We start from the raw sequence: 27,277 nt of genomic DNA, 5'->3' as shown, positions 1-27,277 counted from the left end.
CGGAAAAATATGACACCTATAAAATAGAAAATTGAGATATATTGCAATTTTTCTGTCGCCATCATGATGATTTTGTGGACAGTTAGATTTCAAACATGTCCGTCATTAAGTGATTGAAGGTTAGAAAGGCGTCTTGTTTTTCTGAAACATCTAAAAGTTTCGCGTGGTTTGACTAAGAAGAAAAACAAAAAGAAGTTAGCATGCAGGGTTAAGACAGAAATAAATTAACGATTTCCCTAATTTTTCTTATTACATTGCCCATGAGCATGAGATGCCTTGGAGTTTTTATAAGATGCTTAACTGATTGGTTATTTTTAAACAATAGGGATGACGCGTTCTTTAGAAAAAGTAATAAAATCGTTTATCTCAACATTTAACGACCAACAGAGTCATCAAAGAACTTGTAAAAACTCCAGCTTGACCCGAGCTAAAGGCCGATTTTGATGTTTTTGCTCTACGAGCTTATTGGAGATACTATAAAATTTCCAAATTTTATGTAGTATAAAAATTTGCATGTTACCAAGTTCATAAAGTATGCAATTGGCCAATTTTTGGCCCAATCATCCCTAATTACATTGCAAGTCGAATTTTGAAAGTCTGAGAAAGGAATATTTGTTTTCATCAGATTTATCTCGTTCAGTCGAAAAAATATGGGGCCGTTTGTTAGGTTTTGGACCTAAGTTATGGCCCGTTTTGACCCTAAAAATACTCATTCAAGCATTTTTGTGCTAAAATATTTAAATAATTTTAGCGATCTAGAAATAAGTACAAACGTGTAGGTCTGTAACCCTTGATACCTTGAATAATTTAGGATATTTGGGCCCAGGGTTGACCAATGCCATACGATCTGACCTTGCTAACATAGAACGGTGTTCAGATTTCAAGGCTTTCAAGTAAAATTAGTTTTCTTTATAGAGATGAAATAACCAAAAAGAAGGCCTGGACAGCTTTATTGTAAACAAAATAGTTAGGTTGGGAGGTCGTCAGTAGTCCAACACTTTCTAGTCCGACAGTAAAAATGCCCGACGTTGGATTTGACGAGTGCGTCAGTATTCCGACGACAATTTTGTCCGACAACGAGTCAAACAACCACGTGCTTACAAAAATCCAAAGTGGCGACTTTGAGGTTGGGCCCATAAACCCGACTTTTCTTAAACTTTGGGACGCTTATTAGGATTAGGCATTCAAGAGTCAAGAAATAGGATTTAGCTATTTTACGACCCTTTTTTTGTTGGGGGGGGGGGCTGGAATTAAAGTTTGTGGTCCTTTATTTCTAATTATATCAAAAAATGCCGCCAAATTGAACTTTAATTAATATTATCTCAGTGAAAATCTTTCGTTTTCGGACAAAAGTGATGTCGGAAAAAAAGACTTCTAAATTGTGAATTTATTTTATAGATTCGGACTATTTTACTGTGGGACTAGAAAAATGTTGGACTAGTGACATGCACCAGTTAGGTTGTTCCAAATAGTATGGTCAATAATTTAAATAGTCATATAATTTTCTTTACCTTGCCAAAAAGGAAAAATGTATTTTATGAACAGGAAAAAAGTCTGCCAACGTTAGGGTCACGGTGTCATGGTAATTAAGGAGATGTTTTTTCCGCTAAAACAACAAAACTTTTGTTATATATATTGCATGATTATCAATGATCATTGTTGGGTGGTCAAAATGAAAGGGAACGAGCACGAACTATGCTGTTAGACTGAGTGACGTTTATTGAACACGCTCGCAAACTAAACAGTATTTTAAAAAGATAACTTTAGAATCTACCTTATTACACGAATATTACTAGTCATTTTATTCTCACGAATTGAAAAATTTCGTTTTAATGAAAACCCCCTTAATTAAAACCAGCCATGGTGTCCTTGAAAAAGCAAATAAAATTCGTGTTAATTTTGTGCGTGTTAATTTCAAGGCCGTTGAACACTTGCCTAGTAATATTTGTGTAATAAGGTAGTCCGTAAACTGATGGTCAATTTTGGCTCAACAACCTTTTAAAGTTGACGACTCAATTAGGGCTAACAGGGAAAAACACGTGTCGAAACTTCCAGGGGTAGATATTTGAAAAATAACATAACTTCCACTCTCAATGAACGAACTATTTTCTGGAAATAGCCCAATGATCCCCGAATTATTCAATTTGTATGTCTGCAGACCCTGAAAAAAGCATAGCGATCGATGTAGATTGGAAGTTGATTTGTTACAAGGAAAATAGTTAGAATTTAGGTAATCTTTTGAGTCATTTTGCTGAAAGATATTTTACTAAAATGTTGGTTACTGTTGTTTTCAATGTACAAATCCTCCGTTACTACGGTGCAGATCCAAAGCACGTTCGGGACTTCGTTGATGTTTCGATGCAAAATTACCGAATTCGCCATCATTTGAAGGCGAATAACAACGAAAAACGCGTTTGAAATTCGTGTGTAAACGTTCCGAAGAAATCTGTCCCGTTTTTAAACTTTTCCAATATTCTTTTGCAGTGTCTTCTTTTTCTTTAATGAGGTCATCGTGATAAGCTTCACGTGTCTTTTTGACGCGTTGTCGAATCTTATCCAAATCTTTGACGACCAGTTTCTTTTCCTTTTTAGAATACGTAAATTTTGGAAGCTTCACTTTAGTCATTGGAAGTCGATGTCGTGGTGTCCAACCGTCGCGTTTTTCTAATGTCGGTGATAGGGTGCCACCACTTCGGGTGGAGCTTGTCGATCGCACAGAGCACGGACTAGGCGATTTAGATGGACTCCCAGGACACGGAGATACAGAGCGAGGAGAACATTCTATATTGAGTTCTGACTTTTCACTTGCAGCAGCATCTATGGCAGTATTTGTGCAATGTACAGGCTGTGGTGAGGTGGGTTTAGAAGTTTTCTTCAATTTGAAGACGAACTTCTTATGAGAATCATCATTCGCCACAGAAGTTTTCAACTCTGTTTTTTTATCACGCGGCATGGCACGAACGACTGTTTTCTTCATCTTCTTTTTTCCGTTATTGTTATCATCGACTATAAAGTTCAAAGGCTGAGCGTAAGGGGAGTCTTTCCCTTTACTGGCGTGTGAGAATTCTTTCCATGTTTTACGTAATTCTTTATCAGTAAGGCCAAAGACACGAGCACCAGCTATGTAATGTCCGACAACGTGTGGAGAACGTTTAGCTTTGCTCGCGTAGTAATGCTCGATTTCTTTCAAGGAATGTTTCATAGCAAATTTTGTAATGACAGAAAAGAAGATGCTTTGACGACGTTTGCCTTGTTTAACCAATACGTTATCTTCTTGAGCCTCTGAAAATAAAAAGGATATCGATTGAAGTTGATATGAATGAAAAGTTTGTACTGAGTAGTCCAAATAACAAGCCAAAGGTCTAGAAGTGATGATAAACCAAGGGTCTAAAAGTAATGCTAAATACCCATCGATAATGCAATCAACGTCTTAAAGATTCAAATGCTTGTTTGAAGGGATATCATGGATTTGGTAAATATTGCCTCCATACTATGTTAAAATGAGATTTAGGTATAAAGGATGTCATTTGAAGAATACTAGAGGCAAGACTATTTATTACAACTCACCTTTGATTTGTAGGCTCATGCTGGTCATCATGTAAAGAAATTCTTCGAAATCAATTTCACCGTTCCCATCACGATCAAGCTCTTCCAAAATCTCTTTGATCTCATCCAATATTAATCCAGATTCTAAATCTCTCATGCTGTAATACAGTTCGTTGGCATCTATACTTCCACCACCATCTCTGTCAACCATGTCAAAGACTTGACGAAAAGCAGCAATTTGCGTGGCCGTCAACTCTTGGTATGGATCGAATTGATTGATACCCGCAATGAAGGTTGAATAACGGCTTCGGCATCTTTGTCTCCCTGAATTTTGAAAATAAGAATAAAAGATATCGTTGGCGAGAATAAATGTGTTTTTTTATTCCTCTCCCGGCCCATGCTGCATCAACGAAGAAAATCTGTAACACTTTTTGCCGAAAGTTTTAATCATATTATCTACACGATGATTGAAATCTCAGAAAATTAAATTGTTTACTTTCTGGAAGTCATATATCTCAAACTAAAATTTTAGAAAAGATCTGCATGTTTTGAAAATCTCAAACCTTTCAAGTGACGAGAAAAGCCCATTTTGAATAGAATCTTCGATATGCTGAGAAGAAAATAAAGCAAAAAATATACATAAACTTAGATACTTAAGATCGGATTACAAACCTTCGCCGGAATACCCAGGAGGATATTGGGGATGATTGACAGGCATATCAGCAATCGTCACACGTCGCTGCTTCGGAGCCTCATGATCGTTCCCCGATCTTGGTTTAAAATTCGCTGGCTCGTGAAAAATCTCAATATCATAATCCCTTCCAACGAGATTTTCCTCCTGTGTTTCCTCATCTCCGTAGCATTGTAACATTTGCAAATGTTCTGGTGAGCTCAATATATCAAGAACCATGGTGGCTGAAGCTGCTAAACTATGTATCAAGTGTGAAATGAAAACACATGTAAACAAAAACACGAAAACATTTTCTTTTTGGTCATTTTTGACCAGCGACGACCAACAGTCGCAAAACGAAACGAAACTAAAAACAAAAAAGGAGAACGTTAGAATATTTTTCTTGGAAAACTCTTATAGAACTTTGCAACGTCTTCACTTTGAATTGACGTCAAAAACGTCAAAAGATAGAAAAGTACCTCAAACATTTATTTTGTTGCATTGGTTGCATTACAATAATAGTCTACTAGACGTCACTCTCGTTTTTGTTCGCGGCCTAAATAGTAGACAGATTTTCTTTTATTGTTTAAGACCAAGAGAAAGTTTAATTCGGGGTTAAAAAAGCATTGTGACAGTGTTTTAGAGGAAATATGACTTCCAGCTTTTAGCCATAACTTTCAAGTGGGCAACTAACTGGGCATGGGGAGAGTCGAGCTTGCTATTGTGGCCCTTCTGTATTTCAAGACCATAAGCTAAAAGGAAAGAAATTTTGCATAGTCAAGTAGATTTGTAGTTATTTACACATTTATTGGTATTGACTATACAATTAATAAATAATACTTTGTTCCATTTTAAAACAATATTGAAAAATAACAAATTTGAATTTATTAAAAACACGTTGCCTATTGATAAGCAACATTAACATTGCTGCAGCGCCAAAAACGAATTAAATTCAGGAAATTCGATTTTCACAAAAAACGAATAAAGTAAAAGCAAATGAAAGTTAAAAACTTAAAAGCTGGAGACAGTAGATACTGGAAAACAACTAGTGAATGATGTATGTATGAGTGTATTTATTGGTCAAAACAACCAGTAGGTCTAATGAACTTTGAAAACAGCCTTGCTCAAAGACGATCAACTATGAGTAGCATAAGCAAATTTCTCCCTAATGTCTTGATCAACCAACAAAAAAGATTTTAATCCCATTTCAAATCTTCTTTTTGTAAGGTATATTGTAATTTGCGGACTTTTTTCAGCAGGTCCAAGTTCGTGTTACCTTTCGTTTCCGATCTTGCAGTAGATGTTTTCGTTGGCGCTCGTATAGTGGTCACAACTTCAATTTCTTGTGGCCCCAATCTTAATTTACCACCGCTCGTATGTTGTTTGGACGCTCCGGTGGGTGCAACCTTACTTTGGGGTGAAGACTTGAGCACTTCACGAATCATGGATATTTGCTTACCCTTCGATTCTAATTTATCATAAATCAGAGAAAGTTCTTTTTCGTCACTTTGTCGTAAAAGTTCGTTTTCTTCAACTTCGATCCGTTCTGAAAGTTGACGATGTTCCCTAAAATTAACGAATGACTGACTGAGTAAAAAATGCATTAAAAATTGAATGAATTAGTGAGTTAGCGGAATGAAAAGATGAATGAATAAATTTAAGAGGGTGTTAGCGGAAACTAAATTTTCCATCAACTTTTAAAATTCACATTTGGATGCGGAGGTTTAGTTTTCCTTTTTGTGTAGAAATGTCCATCAAAAAATGGAGATCAAAATAAAATCGAATTTTCCTGAAAGCATTTGTAGACCTTCTACATGATTAATGGAAAAAATTAAATTGTCTAGCAGTTAACATGCATTGGATAGAATTTTGGGGAAGTTGTTCTTACTCGACAAGTTTTTCAAACTCTTCGCTGAGAGTACGTAATAAGAATTCCAGTTCAGACGTGCTTTTTGGTGATCTGGGCGTTCGAGGTGTCGGCCTTTTGCTTCTTGCAGACGAAGTGTTCGGTTTCTTGGCGTGATTAGCGCTCTCACAAAGTCTACTGTGTGATTTCATCATCGAAAGAACGTTCTGAACGTTTGCACCGACCGAGTGAGAACGAGACGTAGACTAAAAGAGAAGCATGATAGATAATAACTGGAAAATATGTGATTAAGGTTGTTAGTTTGTACTTTTTTCGTTTTTTTTATTATCTGCGATTGATTAAAAGTAGAGCATTGAATCCTTAATTCTTACATGACGTCTAATGACATGAACCACTAGCGAAAAGTACTTTTTTTAGTTAAATTTGATGTTTTGACTACAATATCATTAGAGGCCAAGCAGCTCTTTATGTTTCTGTCTTCATATTATATAACCAAAGCCAATTAAGAAATAAAAATGCATAACGAAAAGAAGTGAGGGCTCGCTACCGGTGAACAAAAACTTTCGATACCTGGCCAACGACGAAAGGGATATTGTTAAGGTCGAGTAGGTAATGGTTATTAGGACTAGTAGAAGGACCCGTTGATTGGCACCGTGGTGAACGCGGAGTCGTCGAGGACGAAGAACTTGTGGTCGGTGCTTTTGTGATGATCTGAAAGAAAAAGTAACATGTTGGAAAAAGTAGAAACTTTTGCTCAGGTACTAAAAGGAGGATGAAAGGGTTTTTGCTGTTTTTTTCAATGAATATTTTGCACAAAGGGGTCACTTTTGGGACAACTAAAACACGACTTTGACACGCCATCTTACATCGCTATGGCTATGTCGATTGCTCAAAATCATGGTTGCAAGCGTTTTAAGATCTGGATCTGAACCCTGTTTTGTTCGATTAATCCAATAAAAAGTTCAATACACAGGTTGCAAAATTAAAGTCAAATCACGCTTTTACTCGAAATTTTTATGTGCTTGTTACATGACATTTATTTCTTCTTGGTTTGAATTTATTGACATATATAAAGTTATCAGCTGTAAGTTGCAAAGCAAGTAATATGGAAATAAAATCACGTGAACTTTTTCGAGTAATCACATGTTTTCACTGCATTGATATAATTTTGTAACCCGTGTATTGGCAGAAGATTTCACACCTTTTTCTTCCGTTTCTTTTTTACAGTCTTCGTTGGTTTCAAGCCGGTGTTCGTTATCGGCGTTGGATCTTTGTGGTCGATGAGATTTGCCTGCGCCACAACTTGTTCTAGCTAGAAAGTAAATATAATAAACAACTTGGATGACACTTTCAAAAAGGTCCACAGCAATAAGAAATGACACGCTATTCTTTTTAAGAAAAAAAGTATTAACGATTTAAATTTTTACCTCATAAGCCTTATCTTCCAACAATTTTCGACAGTGGCTTTCCTCTCGAATCTTCTCTTCTAATTGACGAATTTTGTTCTGTATGAAAAAAGAAGCCAATGCTCGACAGAATGTGCAGGTTACTGAAAAAACCTTTTCGAAATCGACCAAGTTGGTAAAGAGCTAAAACGTGCTTTCGCAGAGCCGTGACTGATTTAAAATTGTTTCATGCTTTTTACTAATATTTTCGAAAAGCGATGGCAACATCTAAAAAAACCTAAGGGGAACAGAAATTGTCAGAAAGGGGTAGTAAGAAAAAAGAGCCATTCGGGAAGGTATGGGATTGACACGAACCATTCCCTTTCTTGTCAGAGGTAGTCAAAATATTAAAATAATTGTCCGTACTTTTTTCACTTTCAAAGAAGTAATCTGTCCTAATTACGATGTATTTCCTATTGTAAGGAAATTTAAAATATTGTTTGAGTGGAAGGCTGTCAAAAGGCACAGTACTTTTTAGGGTTGAAAAGCTAGAATCCTTGATGAGGTTCCAAGGTTTGGGGATTCCAAGGTTTGGAGAAAGAACCTCCTCCTGCACTATGATCTAGACGAGCAATTTTATCAGAAACCAATTGAATTTCCACAATACATTGAATGAAAAAAATATGTTTACCTCAGCTTGTGACTGGGAAGCTGTCAATTTCAAATGTTCTTTTTCAAGACCGTTCAGTTTCTCAAGTGCTGGTGACTCCTGGACAGCACTCAATTGGATCCTTCTTGTTGGTGACCTGAATAGTAGAAAGATCAATGTCATTTCAGATGAAAATGTTTATATGTATGTTGTGAAATGTGGCAATATGCCGAGCCCCTGGATTCTTGGAGAAACAAGTGATACTTTTACGGACCTACCTGGTTATGCATCTAACACATATTTATAATTGATATCTACGTGAGCGTGACCATTAAACAATCATTCAGAACACAAATAGTGACGATCTATTAAAATTAGTCGTTTCTTTCTTATAAAAAAAAACGTTTAAAAACCAAAATTTCATGCTCTTGAAATATTCTTTCATATTCAAGACTTTGTGAGCAAAAAACATCTTTCTCATCAAAAAATTGAGTAATTTGGTTAAGAACATTGATGTACATGCGTTTTTTGAGTCAACAAAATTTTTTTGAAAAAATCTGCTTGAGCCATCTTTTACCTATAATGGTACCCTACTTTCATGCAAAAAATCAGAAAAAGTTAATGATCCAATTTTTCACAAGGTCTAAAAAACCGGTTTTTTAGCCGTTTTTTGGCCCAAATTTGCCCCCAAATTTTTTTTAAGAAAGTCAGACTCCGTCACATTCGAGGGTTTATAGTTATGCATCTTTGTGCAAAAAATCATAAAGAATCAAAGAGCCAATACCGAGAAAAGCTAATACCTAAGTAATTGATAATGTGCTTATAAATAAATATCGAATTCGGCCAGTTTTTCTATAAAAACACGCCAAACAACCAAAATTTCATGTCTAAACACACACACTCTTCAAAAGTAAGCCCTCATGAGCAAAAGAAACATCTATCTCATAAAAAAATTGAGTAATTTAACTAAGAACATTGATGTATGCTTATTGATAGTGATTCTTATAGATAAACATGCATTTTTTGAGCCGACAAAATTTTTTTGAAAAAATCAGCTTGAGCCATCTTTTACCTATGATGGTACGCTACTTTCATGCAAAAAATCAGAAAAAGTTAATGATCCAATTTTTCACAAAGTCCAAAAAACCCGTTTTTTAGCCGTTTTTTGGCCCGAATTGGCCCAAAAAATTTTTTTTTCGAAAATCGGGCTCCGTCACATTCGAGGGTTTATAGTTACACATATTTGTGCAAAAAATCAGAAAAAACTAATGAGCCAATCACGAGGAGAGCTAATAACGAACGAACGGACAAAGGTTAATTTGTAGGACCTCCACCCCACCGGGGTAGGTCCAAAATATCGTTAACAATATGCACTTTTAGTATACTTAGTTTTCTTTTTACTTGGAGATCTGTCTAATTTTTACGCGAAATTTTATGAGATCGAGGGAGCTTAATTACACAGGCTGGTTGATTGAAATACATTTGTTAACGCTTTCTTGATGTGAATAAAGATTTTGGAGCTTTTTTCAGTTTTTTTTTGGAACTTTGTTCAAAAATATTTCACAGATAACACCTTATAAAGTTTTCATCGGGACTAAATTTCGTGAATAACACTCAATTTTTCAAAATCCACAAAATAAAAGCTAAACGGCGATTTGTCATCAAAAGTAGCCAACCAAAATTCCTAATAAAGTAAAACCTGGCAACAACAGTGGATTGTCGTGGAGATCTTGATAAGATGGCACTATCATTTGTCGCCGGCGGTGAATGAAATGTCCTTCTGTTGTTCGGGGTGGTGGGTGTAGAAAGGGGCGGTTTCGTATTTCCAGCTGTTGTTGTTTGGGTTTGCATCATTTTACGCATGTAGTCGAGTTGTTTTTCCAATGTTTCACAACGGTGCTGCGCATTTTCAAGCTGGTTCCCAAGTTCTATTAAAATAAAGTAATGTAATTATAGTTTCCTCCCCCCAAATAAATTTTTCTGGCGGGAGAACTTTTTAACAGAAAGTCTTCTGTCACATTTGGAGTTTTTTTTGGCAGATGTTCTTCTTCCTGGAAAATCAGTTATCTTTTGTAGAAGTGTTGATACATTTTTGTGTACAATGTAAATGTCAAAGGTGCATAAAAATTAATTGCCCGGAAAAGAAGGGGGGGGGGAGAAAAATTTCAACATTTCTCGGGTGGGAAAATACAAAAGGCGTGGGAAAAGGATTTTGTTCATTTTTAGGGGGTGGGATAAGTATCATACATTTATCAGTCTTAAATTTCTGGGGGACTGACCCAGGAGGAAACTTACATTAAAGGGGAGGCGTATAGAAGATTTGCAAGTAAACACTACAGTGGAGTCTCGCTAATTCGAACTTTTATTATTCGAATGTTTCTTTAATTCGAAATAATTTTCCATCACCGTTAAAAGGTGGAACGCTAGAAATGTGCTTTCTATAATTTGAATTATTCTATAAATTCGAACAAATTAGACTTCTCGTTGTTCGACATCTAGTAAGAGCTCACTGGAGTTCCCATTAACCACTTTCCCCAAAGAGTTCAATGGGCATAGTAAGGTATTTATAAAACTAATATAATAGCTTTAATCAATAACTCAATCACCTAGCCTAGTGTTGTTACTCAGTCGGTCTCTCCTCGTTTCTTTATAAAATAGGTAATGAAGATTTCGCCGTTTGATTGTCCAATTTAAGATTTTTATGCCTGTTTTAGAGCATTGTAGGCCGTGGAAGCAATGAATTCACGATTTTTAAAGAGACTGGTTTCAACTGATTTTGTTATTCAAATGGATTATGATTAATATACATTGAATGGCAATCTGTATGTATTGCATGGAAACAAAGTGATGACTATTTAATATATCTTAAAGAGAGAAAAATGACAAAACTATTCAAGTTATTATTTAAAAAATCGATTTTGCCATTTTATTGTGAATGGTTCATTGAATTATCGATGAATTTCTATGTCTATTTGTTTTATTGAAGGGATATTTTTATACATTACTGAAAAACTTTTCAAGCTTTGTTGGTCAAACAATTTTTTTTCTTCAAATTGACCATTATAAGAACGAATAAAGTAAAACTTAACAAAAACAATTTGGAGTTGAAAAAGAAAGAAACAATTGGGAAAAAACGAGATGCAATTAACAGCATTCGTATTTTTCTTGCTATTCTTTGGAAAAAAGTTTCTTGAAGCCGGTAAACTATTCAACTTGATAGCAGAGGGAAAGAGCATCGATTATACACCTTACAAATCAATCGAGGAGGCACCATCTCAAAGATGCATTAGTATTTGTTCATTGGATCCCAAATGTTTTTCGTTCGACTATAAGCCTGCCACGAGGTACTACAATTGTAATTTCTACGATGTTCTCTTTCGTACTTATCAGAATCAATCGAGAGCATTGAGAACTCAGCCAGGGACAAAGTATTATTCAGTGGATTTTCCCCAGGATTGTGCTCAATGGTACACATTAGGATACAGAAACGATGGAGTGTATCAGGTTATTATCTTGGGGAAATATAAACGAAAGGTTTATTGTTTGATGGAGCAAGCTGGCGGCGGTTGGATGGCCTTTCAGCGTCGATTTGATGGTAGTGTAAAATTCTTAGACCGAACCTGGTCCGAGTTCAAACATGGCTTTGGTGATCCGGAAGGCGAGTATTATCTCGGTAATGAGTTGTTACATTTGTTGACAACGTCAGAACACCACGACTACCTTGTACGAGGCACCGATTTCTTCGGTGTCACAAAAATGAAAATAATCCACAAAGTCAGAATCGAAAGTGAAAGTATGAAGTACCAGATCAATTATGAAGAAGAAGATATTGATTCAACCTTCTCTACCGTAGATTATGGTCGTTTGATGAGAGGAATGAAATTCACTACCATTGATTCTGATAATGATGTAGCAGGTCATAATTGCGCGGCTAGAGGGTACGGTGCTTGGTGGCATGAAAAATGTCACCGTGTAGCAATGAACGGACCCTACAAAAACTACCACGGTTACACGACAAAAGGGATCATATGGAAATCGTTTGATGAGAATAATGTTGGCTATAAAAACTTGAAAGAAAGCCTCTTGTTGGTACGACCTTCATCATTCCAATGGTGACACGTGATGCAGTTGGAAAGCAGACGCTACATGGTCAAACTGACATCGTCAAAAAAAAAAGTCGTTCCATACGCACCCGTACAGTGAGCAAATTTTATCGAAACAGATTTTGTTGTAACAATGTGAAAATATTTTTGAAAGTTTTTATTTCTAATTCGAAGGTTGAAGTAAACATTCCACTTTTAATTTGTTTAATTTATTAATTTATATGTTCAACACCACATTTTACGAGATTGTAATGAAACAGTAGACCTGAAAAATGCACTCCAATAAATGAATTGAATTACTATGTTTGTCTCTTTTGTTACTTTAAAAATCAAAACTGATTTCTCCGGACTTGTAATAGGCAAAAATCCCTTTGGGGAATCTTTGAAAATATTTCTTGCCACGAATTGTTCCCTTAAAGGAGCCGAAACTAGGTTAGAGTTTGAATTCGGTAAATTTAAATAATATTAAGGCGCAAAAAAAAAAGAAAAGCTCTTTCGTCCCAGAATCAAGAATCTCAGTCAAATGCGAAAATATCCTCTATCAAATAAATCAATCCTTCTATACATCTTAAGTGAAAAATTAAATAACAGAAGCTGCTTTTGGTTCATTTTTTGAAATTTATTTTCTAAACGTTTTGGCCTCAACAGAATACACGCTTTTTTTATAAGAATGGTGTAAATCCATTTCATCATGGATATTCTTAACTTTTTTGGGAAAATCATCTTAAGATATTCTTACAGCATTCTTAGGTTAGGATCCGAATTTAGACTAGATTTAGCATTTAGTACATACGTCTCAAGGCCCCCTCTCAAGCATAAAATGACTTTTAAACTTGTAAATTTTACAGCTAGCTAATTTTCATTACAACGAAATTTTTTACTGATGATGGTACTCTGTTGAGGCCGAAACGTTTAGAAAATAAATTTTAAAAAATGAACCAAAAGCAGCTTTTGTTAATTAATTTTCTAGTCATCTAGTTGTTTCAAGTTTGTTTACTGACTGTCATATATCCATTCTAGCTTAAAAGAGGATGGGAAGTAAGATCTGAAAATGGTTTTCACCTTCTGTATGGCTGCCATGCTTTGAACTACAAGGGCTGCCAACTGTTGACGTGGTGGAAAGGTCATGTTTTTGTTTCAATAATTCTTTGTACTCTGTTGTTTCCACTGTCAAACTCTTCAAATTGTTTTCTGCTTTTGCTCGGTCCACCTCCAACGCACCTATCTTGTCTTGCAAATTTTGTAATGCTTGCATGACGGCTGTAACATATAGAATATAAGGATTTGTTTACTACTAAGACTTTTATCAGTGAGAGTCATATTCTTTCTTTTTATTAAAAATAATACAGAAGTTTTCAAAAGGCAATTAATGAATACGCTGGAATACCTAAAAATTAAATTGAAAATACGCAAAGGTTAGCCAAAAACCAGCTGTGCATCTTCAGAATATTTCAAATGACAATTTTACTCATCCAGTTTTCTCTCTTATAACAGTGTAGCATCTAAGTAACCTTTTTAAAATGCTGTCAGGTTTACCAATCAAAACACGAAAAATTTGACACTCAAACTCCAGAAATGAATCTTAACTCTTAATGAAACAATACCTTTTGATTTACTCTCGTGTTGTGCATTAGCCTTCAAAGAACGAGCGCGAAGTGAACTGTAACTGTTAGGTTTAATACTGGCGTAAGAGCTACGACATGAACCCAAAGAAGTGTAAGGTGATTCAATAGAGCGTGCATCATTGGTGTAGACGGGAGGCTTTTGTTGATAAGGTACTCTCATGATGCTCTCAAAAGATTTCTGCTGCGTTGAACTGTATAGTTCCTCGATTTTTGCAGGACTTTGATCCTAATAAAAGTATAAAAAGAAATTGATATATCTTTAAAGGTAAACAAAGGCTTACAGGAAAATTTTTTAAATAATCCTCTAAGTATTATTATATAGCCCATTTTACGCTCAACTTCTAGTGATTGATTCGATTAATAAATTATCTTTTGAAACTATAATTGACAGGTGTTGAAACTAAACTGTTCAGGGATTTGTCTTGTACGAGTGGGTCTGCTACTTACATTTTGAGAACGTTGCATTGTTTAACATTTATTTCTGTTTGTGTGCTTTACTTTTTTTAAGTCTAAAGAAAAGATTTAAGAAAATTAGTTAATATAGAAATCTGAATTTATTAAAGAATTGATCGAAGAACGATATACTTTTATATACCCGCTCAGACCCGCTTCCAATGTTTGAAAAGAAAACCTTATTTTTGATCCCACGATTGGTTCTAAAATCGCTCAATTATGATTGGAATTTTAACTTGGTAAATGCACCCAATAAATTAGGCACCTATCTAAGAGTAAGCACACTCAATAAATTAGGTACCCAAGAGAACTGATTGAAGTGAAAAGGTCGAGAAAGAATAATACGGAGGTTGTTACTTTACAATATTTTACAAAAAAAGAAGACGATGTTAATCTAATGATAAAAACAACATTCAGTACAATAATTGATTTCGGTAAACATTTACGTCACCTAATACATGAGAACTGTGCCATGTCAACAGAAACAAATTGTTCTATGGAAGGAACCTTCACGTCAACAGTATTGTGTTTTGGACCAAATATTTTGATTTGCCGTAAGTGTGTATCGCGTCCATTTTGGTGATTACCTAACACAGCAATTTGTATCATGAAAGTTTTGATATTTTGATTGTCTTTACACAGTTCTGTATTGATCCAGCCACTTGGCTCATCCAGTTCCAATAACTCGAACTGTTGAAGATCATGGGGATCGTTGCCAACCCGGATGGAGATTTTGTTTGGTGTGTAACTTTCATCCTGTTTATACTCAGTATAAATACTTATGTAACTGATAATTGTTCTCTTTGGAAATTGTATATTGATGAGGTGTGGCTGCGGCCCATCTGATTGCCAGTATGTCGTCAAGTCATTATCACGAAGCTGGTTGACGCCTGATCCAACTTTGCAAGATGACAAGGACCAAACTGCATTTTGTCCAATCTCCCGCACTAGGAGAGCTGTTTCCTCTGGAAATACATCTTCAACTTGAATGTACTTTTTTGATTTAGTGTCACTCATTGTTACTTAGGGTACATCATCTCTGTGTCAGATTAAAACCAATATTCTACTAACAAAAAATGTTCAAATATACCAGATCCTGAGTACGGGTAGCACCACTTAGAGCAGCCTAGAGGGTTGGTAGTTTTCTATACAACTTTTTTGTTCCTCAACATCTCTTCTCTAGTTTACGGAATGAAGACAAGTAAAAATAGCGTTTTAAGGGGCTTTTTGATTTCAGAGGGTCTGGAGTAGAGGGTCCTAATGGGTCCAGGTAACATTGATTGTACTGGAAAAGCTGTTTTCATGTCAGTAAGGTCAGATCATATCTTTTGATATAGCCAAGAAAAAGACTTGAAACTCAGCAGCTCAAAAGGTAGGACAACAATTTTAGAAAAAGAAGTTCAAAAATATTTCCAGAGATTAAAAAATAAAAATAAATAAAAATCGATGTTTTTTGCATATTTGTGCCTGTTTCATACTCTCTAATAAATCACACAATTCAAAATATTCACATACAGGGCAGGTCAAAAATGCCTACTGCCTACTGGTTGCTATGCTATAAAATACCTCACAGTGCTGCACAATGTCTTGAAATTAACTTTAAAATATCCAGCATGTCTAAACTGACAAAATCTAAAACTTTTTCGTGTTAAAAAATGGGTAAGTTCAAAACATACTTAATACTTAATATACCGGGTGTGCCACAAATAAGTTACCCTCTTTGATAATGATATTGCAGGCAGTGGCAGAAAGATTTTTCAGAGATTGTTTTGTTTTTTGACAATTTTTAAAATTGGCATTTTAGGTTTTTGAACATAACTTTTGAACCAATGAAGTAAAATTAAAAAGTAATACACCAAATTTTATGTTAGGCTTTCCCCTGAATGATTCTGAGATAATCTTTGAAAAATCTCTTCTCTACTGCCTACAATATTAAATCAAAGAGGGTAACTTAATAGTGTCACACCCGGTACTACTTACTTTTACTGTAAATGCATAAACACTCAATACTCATCTTAAAGACTTATGTAAATTTTGATTTTATAAGAACATCAAATTAAAAGTTAAAAAAACTTAATTGAGTGTATTCAGTTTAAGACCACGTTGGTGCATGTTTCAGAATTTATCTTGCAAACAATTCTGTAGAATTATTATTCTATTGACAAAATGTTCCTTTGAGGCAAAAAATATTATTTTAAATATAGCTATAACTTTTGAATATAGAGCTTTCCTACCATTGTCAAGAATGATTTTGGTTCTTACAAGAGACAGGGATATGTACTTAATCAAAGTATGAGTACATATTTTCAATATCAAGTATCAGACATTCACAAATTCCTATTTGAATTGAGACATTCTTATATAGATTGACATAAAAAAGATGACATATTATAAAAATGTGCACATAGAAAGGTGTCATCGGCGCTTTTTTGAGCACTTTGTTTAAGCTAACGAGACAATGAAAAGGTGCTTGTAAGAATTCCAAAAAAAAAATTTTCCTACTAACTAATTAAATTTAACCTTTTTTCTTTCTAAGACAGTTTCTACCAGGGGGGGAGGTTGGTAGTAAAATCTCAGACATATATGAGTAGTAAAAGGATTTTTACCAATTTTTACATACCACCACCTGGATTCTTGGAAGAGGTGTTTTACTACCCTGGTAGTAAGAGTTTTTGGGACAATTTGTCATGGAGACTGCCTATTTTTTGGTTGCTTTTCGGACTGATTTTACGAAAAAAGCTAAAAAATGATTATTTTTGTGACACATTTTTCACTAAGTGCAAAAATTAATGTTTTGCCCTTATAATTCAAGTCTTTTTTATATTGACAAAAAATTTCGAGAATTTTTTGTTTGCAGCAAACAACTTTCCAACAGAAAACTTTTTCAAATTTTAAAAATTTTCAGATTTTTTCAGAAAAGTCATCCAAAAAATTAAAAGAATTACAAAAATAGCTAAAATTTGCTAAGTTTACCAGTTTTAACTACCCAGGTAGTAACATTTTTTCAACATTTAACACATAGATAGCACCCATTTTAGTATTTAACTACCCTATCCTTCAAAAATACAGGATCAGGAACTGAATTTTCTCTAAATACAAAAGAATATTTTCTGAATGAATAGAAATAATTTGGGAAATCACCTCTGAACAATACAAACTATACAAAATGGGAGAAGAGAAGATATTCTTTATACTTATATGAGGGAGGGGGAAGCAAATATATAATGTAAATACATATATTCTTTCAAATAGCACATCAGAGTTGATTTGTGTAAATATTATATGTTGAAAGGTGACTCACCAAGCAATTTTTAGCACTTGAAAAGGCCAATCAAGACCAATTGTCTAAAAAGCGGTAAAATACCGGCTTTTTAACAGCCAAGATTTCACTTTTAACTGGTCCTGCCTCTTTTTTCTATAGGCCATGGATCAGCCACGGAAATTTTCTCCTTTCATTTATAAAGCAGCTTTTTAAGCAGCCTCTGTTTGTTGTCAGCAACCGTCAAACACCAGGGAAAGCATCATTGGCTCATGGGTCAATGCATTTACATAAAGAGCAAGAAGGAGAAGAAGGTGGATCACTTCTTCGTTGAACGAGTGAAGGAGCGGTTCCTTCTTGACAAGCCCACTGCTATAAACAATTAGGTGGTGGGCTTGCAGATCGATTGTCAGATCGAAAAATTGGGCGTTGGGGATAATACCCTCATTAAGCACAACGTTGGTGTTACTGATATTGATACCTTTGCCAGTCAAAATGTCATACGCAGTACCTGCAAAAGGGGTATTCACGGGAGAAAAGAAATGATCATTCCCGGATTATCCTAAATTGAAAGCATTATATGAGAATGTCAGAACCTGGGTTCCCATGTGCAGCTGAGCAGGTATCAGTCTTTATACATTTTTCTTCCATTGTTATCCATTTATCAATTTTCTTCTTAACGTGATGCGAAAAATTAAATACCCATGCCGAGAATGTGGGAAAGCAGTGACTCAGGATGCTATTGCCTGTGATACATGTGACAAGTGATTCCATAAGAAATGTGTCTACATGTCAGATAACATATTTACACTACACGCAGAAGACTGTGATTTTGAATGGCAATGGCTTTAATTGTGCAACCATACGTTCCAACAATCCGTTAACAGACAGTATACTATCTTCTGCTTCTAGTGGAAAATCAGACACTGATACTCCTAAGACTAAAGCAAGAATGCTGCCTCTGATGGTGGTGAATCTCCAAGGCTTATGGGGTAAAAAAGAACTCTTCAGTAACACGCTTTTAGACGAAGACTCAGACATTGTTATTGCTTCAGAAACCTTCCTAGATCCTTCGATTAAAAATCTTGAACTTGAACTACCAGGATATGCTTCATATTGTAATGATTGCAAAGATGGCTGGGGAGGTGTAGCTATTTTTGCAAAGAAATCTCTCATCACAGATACTGTTTTTAATCCTTCCCAAACAGAATGTATTGCTATTAAAATAGAAACCTTTAAGAAGCTGGTAATTGTTTGTAGCATATATCGTCCACCTGGCACCTGGCACCTGATAAAGACATTACCTACATGAAGAATCTGGTATCAGAACTTAAAACAAGAGAAAGAGAAGAAAGTGAAAGAACATTTTTTGTGATTTTGCAGGATTTTGAGTAACAGATATTAACTTGATGCCTCATATTGGGTATTGAGACCACCATTTAGACCCTTGATACAAAGTTGCAAAAATGTTTTTTTCAATTAGAACAACAACTTAGTACCATGTACTAAGTTGTTTTTTACTTACCTTATCAGACCACCACACGGCACTGGCCCCCACAGCTTAGTACCAACCCCCCCTGACAGAATTATGAAATCAATTTTAGATATGCAGATCTTACAAGAAGACTTGAATCAACTGCAAATTTGGGAGCACAACTGGGACATGGAATTTCACCCTCAAAAATGTAAACAGCTCGCAATAACAAACAAAATCAAACCAGTTGTCACCTCATACACAATCCACATAGAGACACTCGAAAGTGTTAAACAGCAAAATACCGAGGCGTTACAATCCATTAAAGACTCAGAATGGGGTAAACACATCGTAAAAGAATGCTGAGGGGATGTTGAAAGAACATACAAATCAAGGCATTCAAAGTTTATGTTCTACTAATTGTTATGTATGCCTCCATGCAGGTCTATGCTCTGATCTGGAAATGGTACAGCGTAAAGCAGCCTGTTTCATCAACAACAACTGGTCTTGGAATTCAAGTCCTTCAACAATGATTGAAAACCTTGAATGGATTTCAATTGCACTGTAGCATAAAATCTCAAGCCTTGTCATGCTACATAAAATTCTACACAAGAAAATTGCTATTCCTCTCAGTATGCTACCAAATCATTCTAGAGACGGTACTAAACTCCAGCAAAAAAATTGACAGAATTCTTGCATATACAAACTCGTTTGTCCCAACAGCCACAAAATGGTGGAATAATTGACCAACTGATTTGAGAAAGATTGCAAAAGAGGATCTCTTCAGAACTAAACTTATATATTGAACATTTTAGGAAAAATTAACTATTTTCTAGTAATGTCTCTATTCAATATTGTGCTGTAAAAGGTTTTTACTACATTTATTCATTATATTTATTTATTATTTATAATCTTAATTTAACATTTTATTGTTTGTATTTCAAGATATTTAAAATTTCATAAGTTATTATTATAAGGTTCAATCTCAATTTTGTTACTAATCTCAATCTAAGATTTTCAGTTTGAAAACCACAATTTTCGTCAGATTACCTAACTTTACACATACCTTAAATTCTCAACATCCTCTCAGGCTTTCTTTTGTTTGTTTTTATAGTTCAATCATGTAATAAAGGTTTTTATATGACTACAAAATGACCAGATGCCGATTGGTGAGAAAATTTATTCAACGGACATGTCCGGTAGTAATTTGTCAAATGATGACGTCCCCACCAAAAGTGAAAATTAGATTTCAGCATATAATAATGATATATACCGGGTGCACCAAAAAAAAGTATACAACTTTGTCGAGATATTGTGAGCTTCAGAATTTAAATTTTTTGTTCATTCTTTTTTTATTGTATAGAGGATACTTTAACTTGAATTTTGAGCTATCATACATTAAATTTGAAAAAGTAGTTCGAAAGTTATTTCCAAAAAACTGACTTTTTTTCCATGTCGAAATTTCAAAAAATCATTAAAAACTATATAGAAGACAATTAAACGGGTATACAGTATTCGATTTCTCAGCCTAACTCGAGAAAATTGAGATTGTAAATGAGACATTTTTTCAAAAATGACGTCGTCATAGAAGAGCTACGGACCTCAATAACTTTTCATATTCAAATTTTTACTTATTGAGATTGATGTGATTTGAAATCTACATCAAAAAACGCTTCAAATGGTATATAAAACTTTGAAATTTTGCAACATCAATTTTTCACTTTTGCTTGTCAGTTATATACATCAAAATGCCAAAAACATTTTGTTCAACAACCTTCACTTCAAGATAGGCCACCATAGAATGAACTTCCTTTTATAGGATGAACCATGTTCATGTGGCTTTCAGCCTTGCACTCCATCGCAGAGGCTAATCAATTTTAATGACTTTTTTGACTAATGACCAAGTTAAAAATTTTTAATTTTTTTATATTTGAGTATTACAAAGGCATGCATTCAAATAATAAAGGTTAAAAAATTTTCTCTGGGCTAGTTAGTAAAATATCTCAAATAGGCTCTGTGATAGAGTGCAAGGCTGAAAGCCACATGAATATGGTTCATCCTATAAAAGGAAGTTCATTCTATGGTGGCCTTTCTTGAAGTGAAGGTGGTTGAACAAAATGTTTTTGGCATATTGATATTGATGTAACTGCTTGTGACGTCATCAATCAATAAATTATTCTCAGACACGTCCAGTAAAGATTTTTATTAAACACTCCAAGTAAATTTTTCTGACTCTCTAAACTAAACTATAAAGATTTCAAAATAAGTACTCAACATTTGTCTCTCAAATTTTCACTTATTCACTTTTTTTGATGTCATCACAACAGCTGCCTGTCTATTATATTGAGCAACAAAAAATTGAAAAAATCACTTTTAAAAATCTGAAAAACCTTTTCCTCAATGCAATTTCACAATTTTCAAACACCTTTGACATCTTTGCCCTTATAAGGACAATATATTTTGCTGACGCGGCATTTCTTTGCCAAAAAGAGCAATAATTGCAGTTTTTATCTTAAACACCCAACTGAGAGGATTGCACGATTTGTTTGAAAATAAAAAAAAGGTTCCGACCGACTGACCCATTTTTCAAAGCTTCTAGGACACAAACCAAACAATCAATTGGGCCTGGCCTAGTGCCATCCAGCATAGAAAAGGCCCGGGTCTGTACAAAAAGGAAAGGTTGTTTGAAAAAAAACATATCAAAGATAATATTTTTGTTCAAAAGGACGAATAAGTACAATTTTGTCAATAAAAGATCCTAAAAAATATATCTAAAGAATTCTTTACAATCTAAATTTTGACACAAAGTGTACAAAGTGTGGAACAGGGTTCTCAATCAAACAGACAAAATGTCAATATAAAACTATGTACTGCCAGACGATCTCAATCGAACGGAATCGACGATCGAACCAATCGAACCAAATCGAACGCAATCGACCGATTGAAATTCGATTGTCGAACGCAATCGAATCTCAGTCGAATATTACCGCAATTTTCAGATTCGATTGATATTCGATTGCGTTCGATTGATGTTCGATTGAGTTCAATTGCGTTCGATCGTCGATTCATTGACCCCCGGACTGTTCATCGCATAATTTCTACGGGAAATCGAAAGTAATTTCATTTGGCTTGTGATGTTTGAGAGCTTGGATGTTGGGAAGCTGCAAGAATAAAGCTAGACGATCTCAATCGAACGGAATCGACGATCGACGAACCAGTCGAACAACAATCGAACCAATCGAATATTATCCAAAAATTTGACGTTCGATTGAGATTCGATTGCGTTCGACAATCGAATTTCAATCGGTCGATTGCGTTCGATTTGGTTCGACTGGTTCGATCGTCGATTCCGTTCGATTGAGATCGTCTGGGTACTGTAAAAAATGAAAAACTAACTAAATGCACACTTTATCCAGATTGATAATAACTACGCATTAAAATGTGTCAACGTTATTTCGAGCACTGAAATATCAAAATATCATATTATAATGATTATACCTTCAAGATTGCCTGGCTGCCTAGAATAGAACTTCTGCAAAAGTATAATTTCATGTTAAAAAAGTGCGTCCATCTTGAAATTCAAATTTTCGTATCCTTTGGCGCCAAAACGAAGCGCCAAGTCGTCTACAAAGATGTTTATTTTGCTTACTGGAACGAGCGTGGTTAGCCGCTCTCCCAGCTCTGAAAGTTTGTGGATCTCAATCCAATTTTTTAGAGTTCGCTCCTTGGCCGAGTATGAAAAGGTCCATATGACTGTGATTGTAATGGGAATCCATTTTGGTGCCAGCGAGGAGCCAGCGATGATGTACAACATGCTTCAATGATTAAGAATGGTAGGTATATCTTTTTATGGCTGGGGACTTCAATTCCATTGTATTGTATTCAAGCCAGACAATTCAGTGGGGATGGAAGAAATATATTTACAAAGCACAATATTTAGCACGCCGAGTCCATTATCTTTTCTCACATGCCCAATATTTTTCATATTGATTGGTAAGTAAGTAAGTAAGTAAGTATTTATTTACCATTTAACACTACAAAAAAAGATACAAGTGATGTAATGCACAAAAAAATATATGGAGGGAGACCGCCTTATAGTCTAGCTAATCAAAAAGATGCGGCCACCTTGGATGAGACTGTGTCCAAATAAATGGTTTATTATCCGTTCATTGCTAAAGTATTTCTCGTTTTCAAACATAATTCCAATTTATAAGCTCATAAATCTGGTTTCTTGGTAGTTTTTTATTCAAAAGTCTTTTTTATTTTGTGACGTAACGTCAAAAAGAAGATGGTCAATTCCAACAATTGTCATGAACTCGTTGTATGACGTCAATTTTTGCCTCCATGGAAGCTAAATATTCTAAAATATTGGACAGCAAATGCCGCTATTTATGCGCGTCGGATAATAATCTGCAATAATTTGCATTGAGGATTTGCTTTATAAAAAGGGACTAATGTTTTTATGATTATTTTTTTCCATACTGTATATCTGTTTTTTTTTCAGTGGGGACAAAGATTAGGGTGTAATAGTCCGGAGGGGGTACTAGGGTTGCGAGCCCACAGGGGTGGCGCCCAACTTTTGACCCTTCGACCCTTACCGGGACTAAAAAGGAGAAAACAAAGGAAAATTTTGTGGATTTTACAACCCTTATCGAGAAAAATTTGACCAATATCGATCTTTCCAGGGGTAAAAAAAGTTGAAATTTTCCTATTTTTCCAACCCTTAGTGGGACATTCCATTTGCCTATGCCCCCCGGTATTAGAGGGTATAATTTTCCACTGGGTACGATATTTTTGCCAATTTTTCCACTGGAAAGGAGTTCCAGTGGGTCGTCTGTGCGATGGGGCGGGTGCTAGGATATTCTTTAAAATAGTAGGATGAATTTAATGCTATCATGGGGGGGTTTGTACGTTTACGGTGTGACGGGATTGGCCCTTTTTTAGTACGGTATTATTACGGGATTTGACGAAAAAAGAGACGAGAAAACGGTATTTTAAAATCAGGCAGTGACGGTATTCAGGTACACTTTTGCCCTGTACAAGCCGGTGTGACGGTGTTATTATTTTTTCAATTTTCGGGATTACAGGATTCAGCAAAAATTTTGACGGGAAAACGGTATTTCGAATCCCTTCAAACCCCCCCCCTATCATGACAGCGTAACTTAGATATTTTATACTCTACTGTAATCAGTATATATAGACTTAAACTTGTATATCAAGATTACGAGATTTCGAGTATGGGCCGATTTTACTTAGTTTTCAGTGGTTTCATTTTCAATTTCAAGCCAATATCTTAGCAACCGAGAGCTCGTCCATAGTTACAGGGAATTGAGCAAAAAAACAAACATAGGAAGTTTTCCAAATCCCCTACAGTATTTCAATTAAAACCAATAAAAAATGAAACTTTTCCATGTTTCTCTTTTTTCCACCAATTCTTCAAAATGAAAATGTTTAAGATTTAAAGTTCTTCTTTTATTCAATGATTTTTTACGGCACTTTGTTGACAATCTAACTCTCCCATCAAATTCCCGCTTTCTTCAGTAAATTGAAGATGAGAAAAAACCTAAGCCTTAGAATCACAGATTGAAAAAAAATTATGAAGGGTGGGATTTTACAGCCGCCTGTCGTGCAAGGCACTGAGAGGCCACAGGTGCCAAAAAGAAGGGCCATTTGAATGCAGCAATCTCATTGGTGGAAATTTTATAAACGGCTGCACTGCAAAGGAGCGCCAGGAAGCAATCAGTAGAAGAGACCACTTTCGTTTTTGTTGCAGATTTCGATATAAACTTCTCTCAGTCAGGGATTACTTGTCAATGTGTTGTGTCAACTTGTCAACATTGTATTGAAAGATAAAAGAGGTAAGACTAGCCTAGTTTCTAATCCTGATATGGGAGTTTAAGTTTAGACTGCTAATTTGGTTAGCTACAAAGCGAAATCACATTCATTTTTGATTGAGGATGATTTTTTTGTGTCAATCTTTGGTAAAATCATCATTAGTTGTCAAAATTTTGCCTAATAATCATATTAAAAAATATTCCATTTTTTGAAATATGGGAAAGACAAAATTTCCTTATTTTAATTCATATGAAATAATGTGTCTGGTATGAAACGGGAGCACTTATGTAAAAATAAATCTCTTTAAATAGTGATTGGAAAATAGTTTTATTTTATTTTTGGCGTGTGGAAAACAGTGCTTTTTAATGATTTTCGAAACTTTTAAACTTTATTTATTTTTGCCTCACTACACCAGAAAAAATTCTCAGACCAGAAAAATTGTACTCAAGAAAAATGTTACTCAAGAAAAATGTTGACATAATTTTTCTCAAAAATGTTTACAGATCACATGGGTTTTATTTTTGTTCTTGAAATTAGGTAACTTTGTCTACCGTTTTTCTCAACATTTCTCGCAACTCTTGAATAATTGAGGCAAATACAGTATCCCACTTTTTGAGTTTATAACACCTTCTTTTAGGGCCTGTAGAGCCAGATTGAAACAATTTGATCAACATTTGATCTTTGTTAGTAGGTTAACACCTTTCGACAAAAATAAAATTCCTAAAATGCTCAAAAGCTGAGTAATAATGGAGGCTTAAATTTGTCAAAAAATGAGTTTTGTGCCATATCTAACCCTCCATTATGGAAAGTGAGATCAAGGTCACATAGGTTTTTTTGGATTTTTTTACTGTGAGTACTTTCAGAAAATCAAAAAACCCATATCGTCGCATGAGAAATAAAGAGACTTGTCTCCAATTTTTCAAAAAATGAGACAATGATTGATCCATATTCTTCAGAAAATATTCTTGGAGATAAACGGACCTAAATCCATGAGGTTTGACTTTTTGGCCTTAAATTTGGATACTATCTCTATTTTTTTAAATGGATTGCAGATTTGAACAAATTGTATAAAAGACAACCCTAAATCCAAAGTAAAAAAACTTAAATCCATTTTTTATATGTAAAGTAATAGGTAACAAAATTCACAATTTTGAGAAGTAAAAAGATTTGTCTCCATTTTCTGGCGATAACTCTTTTTATTTCTAAATTTTTAAATGCTAATATCTCAACACATGGAAAATGGAGACAAGTCTCTTCATTTCTCATGTAACGATATGACCTTAGTTGCAACTTGAAATATTTTCTCTCAAAGCCAAGACTTTTACACTTGACAAAAATACTTCAACCAGCCCTCAAGCTGCCGTTATGGATTTTTGGGATCGAAAATTTTAGTGTTTTTTATTATTGTCTGCTAAATATCCAAAAGTAAATGCAAACTAAATTTCATACTACCAAAATTGTCCAAAACTGCCTGGTTCTTAGAGCTTAGGATGTTTTGAAAAAGGTATGAATCTAACATTCCTTTTACGAATTAGGCTGGGCTTAAAAAATTGTTGGTTTGCTGTCACCCGACCCTAGATTTTAGAGGTGGGTCGGTCGGTCGGAATTTTTTTTTATTTTGGCGATTTATGAAATTTTTGTCCGTGGAAGGGTTAACAGTTTGTTTACATTTAGGTAATTTTGAATAAAAAACAGAAGTGCTAGCAGGGAATTTACGATTCTTATGCTTGCAAGATACGAGTTTTGATTTTTTATTGTTTGAAGTTTTTGAAGGAAAAAAATCTTTAAAATGGCAATAAAATTTTTTGGGTCGGCAGGTTTCGAGGTAGGGTCGGTCAAGTGACGGCAAACCAACAATTTTTTAAGTCCAGCCTTATGCCTTGAAAATATCTAGATCAGTTTGTTACAAATACAAGCTATGTGAAAACTCTATTTTCATTTCTATTTGGTTGACTTGCAGGAGGCTTTGAGGGCTATTTTCGCAATCATAGACGCTTTCAATGAACGCCCCATTAGCACCTTGGACTGACTACCCAATTCCCCTCACATGGCATGGGTTGACCCGGGCGAAGGTTTAAAGACATAAAGCTACTTACTGTAAATGGCTAAAATTAATCGCAAAAAACCTTATAGAGAGGAATTGTAACTTATGATAAGCTAGGTAAGAAAAATATGAAATAAAAGACAAGGGCTTCCAGAAACTTTCTTTTTTTCGTTAATTAGAGCCTTTAGATACATCTGCATTGAAATTGGTGGGTTGAGTTTCCCTTTAAATGTTTTGTAGGCTCAGAATTGTGATTGACATTTTCATGTTCAGCCCATTTTATGGCAATATTTCTCTTTGTTTCACTGTTATAATTTTGTTCGCATGAATATACTCCCACATAAATTTGGCATGTAACGTGGGGATT

The 27,277-nt window shown here is 34.9% G+C and overlaps 3 protein-coding genes across 5 annotated transcripts; all 3 read right to left on the bottom strand.

The window, feature by feature from the left end:
* Window positions 1-2,219: 2,219 nt before the first annotated feature.
* LOC136805423 (uncharacterized) lies at window positions 2,220-4,591 on the bottom strand. The gene is made up of 3 exons (XM_067062009.1): window positions 4,219-4,591; window positions 3,568-3,870; window positions 2,220-3,282 (listed from the first exon to the last, which is right to left on the bottom strand). The coding sequence occupies exons 1-3, from the start codon at window positions 4,454-4,456 to the stop codon at window positions 2,291-2,293; spliced, it is 1,533 nt and encodes a 510-aa protein (XP_066918110.1). The 5' UTR covers window positions 4,457-4,591; the 3' UTR covers window positions 2,220-2,290.
* Window positions 4,592-5,412: 821 nt separating this feature from the next.
* On the bottom strand, window positions 5,413-14,350 carry LOC136805417 (centrosomal protein of 57 kDa-like). The gene is made up of 10 exons (XM_067062001.1): window positions 14,293-14,350; window positions 13,825-14,071; window positions 13,283-13,480; window positions 9,817-10,045; window positions 8,160-8,274; window positions 7,511-7,588; window positions 7,285-7,395; window positions 6,654-6,794; window positions 6,105-6,328; window positions 5,413-5,782 (listed from the first exon to the last, which is right to left on the bottom strand). The coding sequence occupies exons 1-10, from the start codon at window positions 14,308-14,310 to the stop codon at window positions 5,413-5,415; spliced, it is 1,731 nt and encodes a 576-aa protein (XP_066918102.1). The 5' UTR covers window positions 14,311-14,350.
* A 298-nt stretch (window positions 14,351-14,648) lies between these two features.
* On the bottom strand, window positions 14,649-22,637 carry LOC136805421 (anaphase-promoting complex subunit 10-like). Of its 3 annotated transcripts, none has more exons than XM_067062005.1 (2): window positions 22,530-22,637; window positions 14,649-15,361 (listed from the first exon to the last, which is right to left on the bottom strand). In XM_067062005.1, exon 2 carries the CDS (start codon window positions 15,313-15,315, stop codon window positions 14,746-14,748), a length of 570 nt encoding a protein of 189 aa, XP_066918106.1. In that variant the 5' UTR covers window positions 15,316-15,361; window positions 22,530-22,637; the 3' UTR covers window positions 14,649-14,745. The 3 variants fall into 3 exon arrangements, with proteins under 3 accessions (XP_066918106.1, XP_066918107.1, XP_066918108.1); XM_067062006.1 differs by having other exon boundaries at window positions 14,649-15,364; window positions 22,530-22,634; XM_067062007.1 differs by having other exon boundaries at window positions 14,649-15,337; window positions 22,530-22,624.
* Between the last annotated feature and the right edge of the window lie 4,640 nt (window positions 22,638-27,277).

This window comes from Clytia hemisphaerica, unplaced genomic scaffold (assembly GCF_902728285.1).
Source record: "Clytia hemisphaerica strain Z4C2 unplaced genomic scaffold, Clytia hemisphaerica genome assembly, whole genome shotgun sequence".
Classification (NCBI taxonomy): Eukaryota; Metazoa; Cnidaria; class Hydrozoa; order Leptothecata; family Clytiidae; genus Clytia; species Clytia hemisphaerica.
Note: the sequence above shows the minus strand (reverse complement) of the source record. Positions and strands in the feature narration are given on the sequence as shown.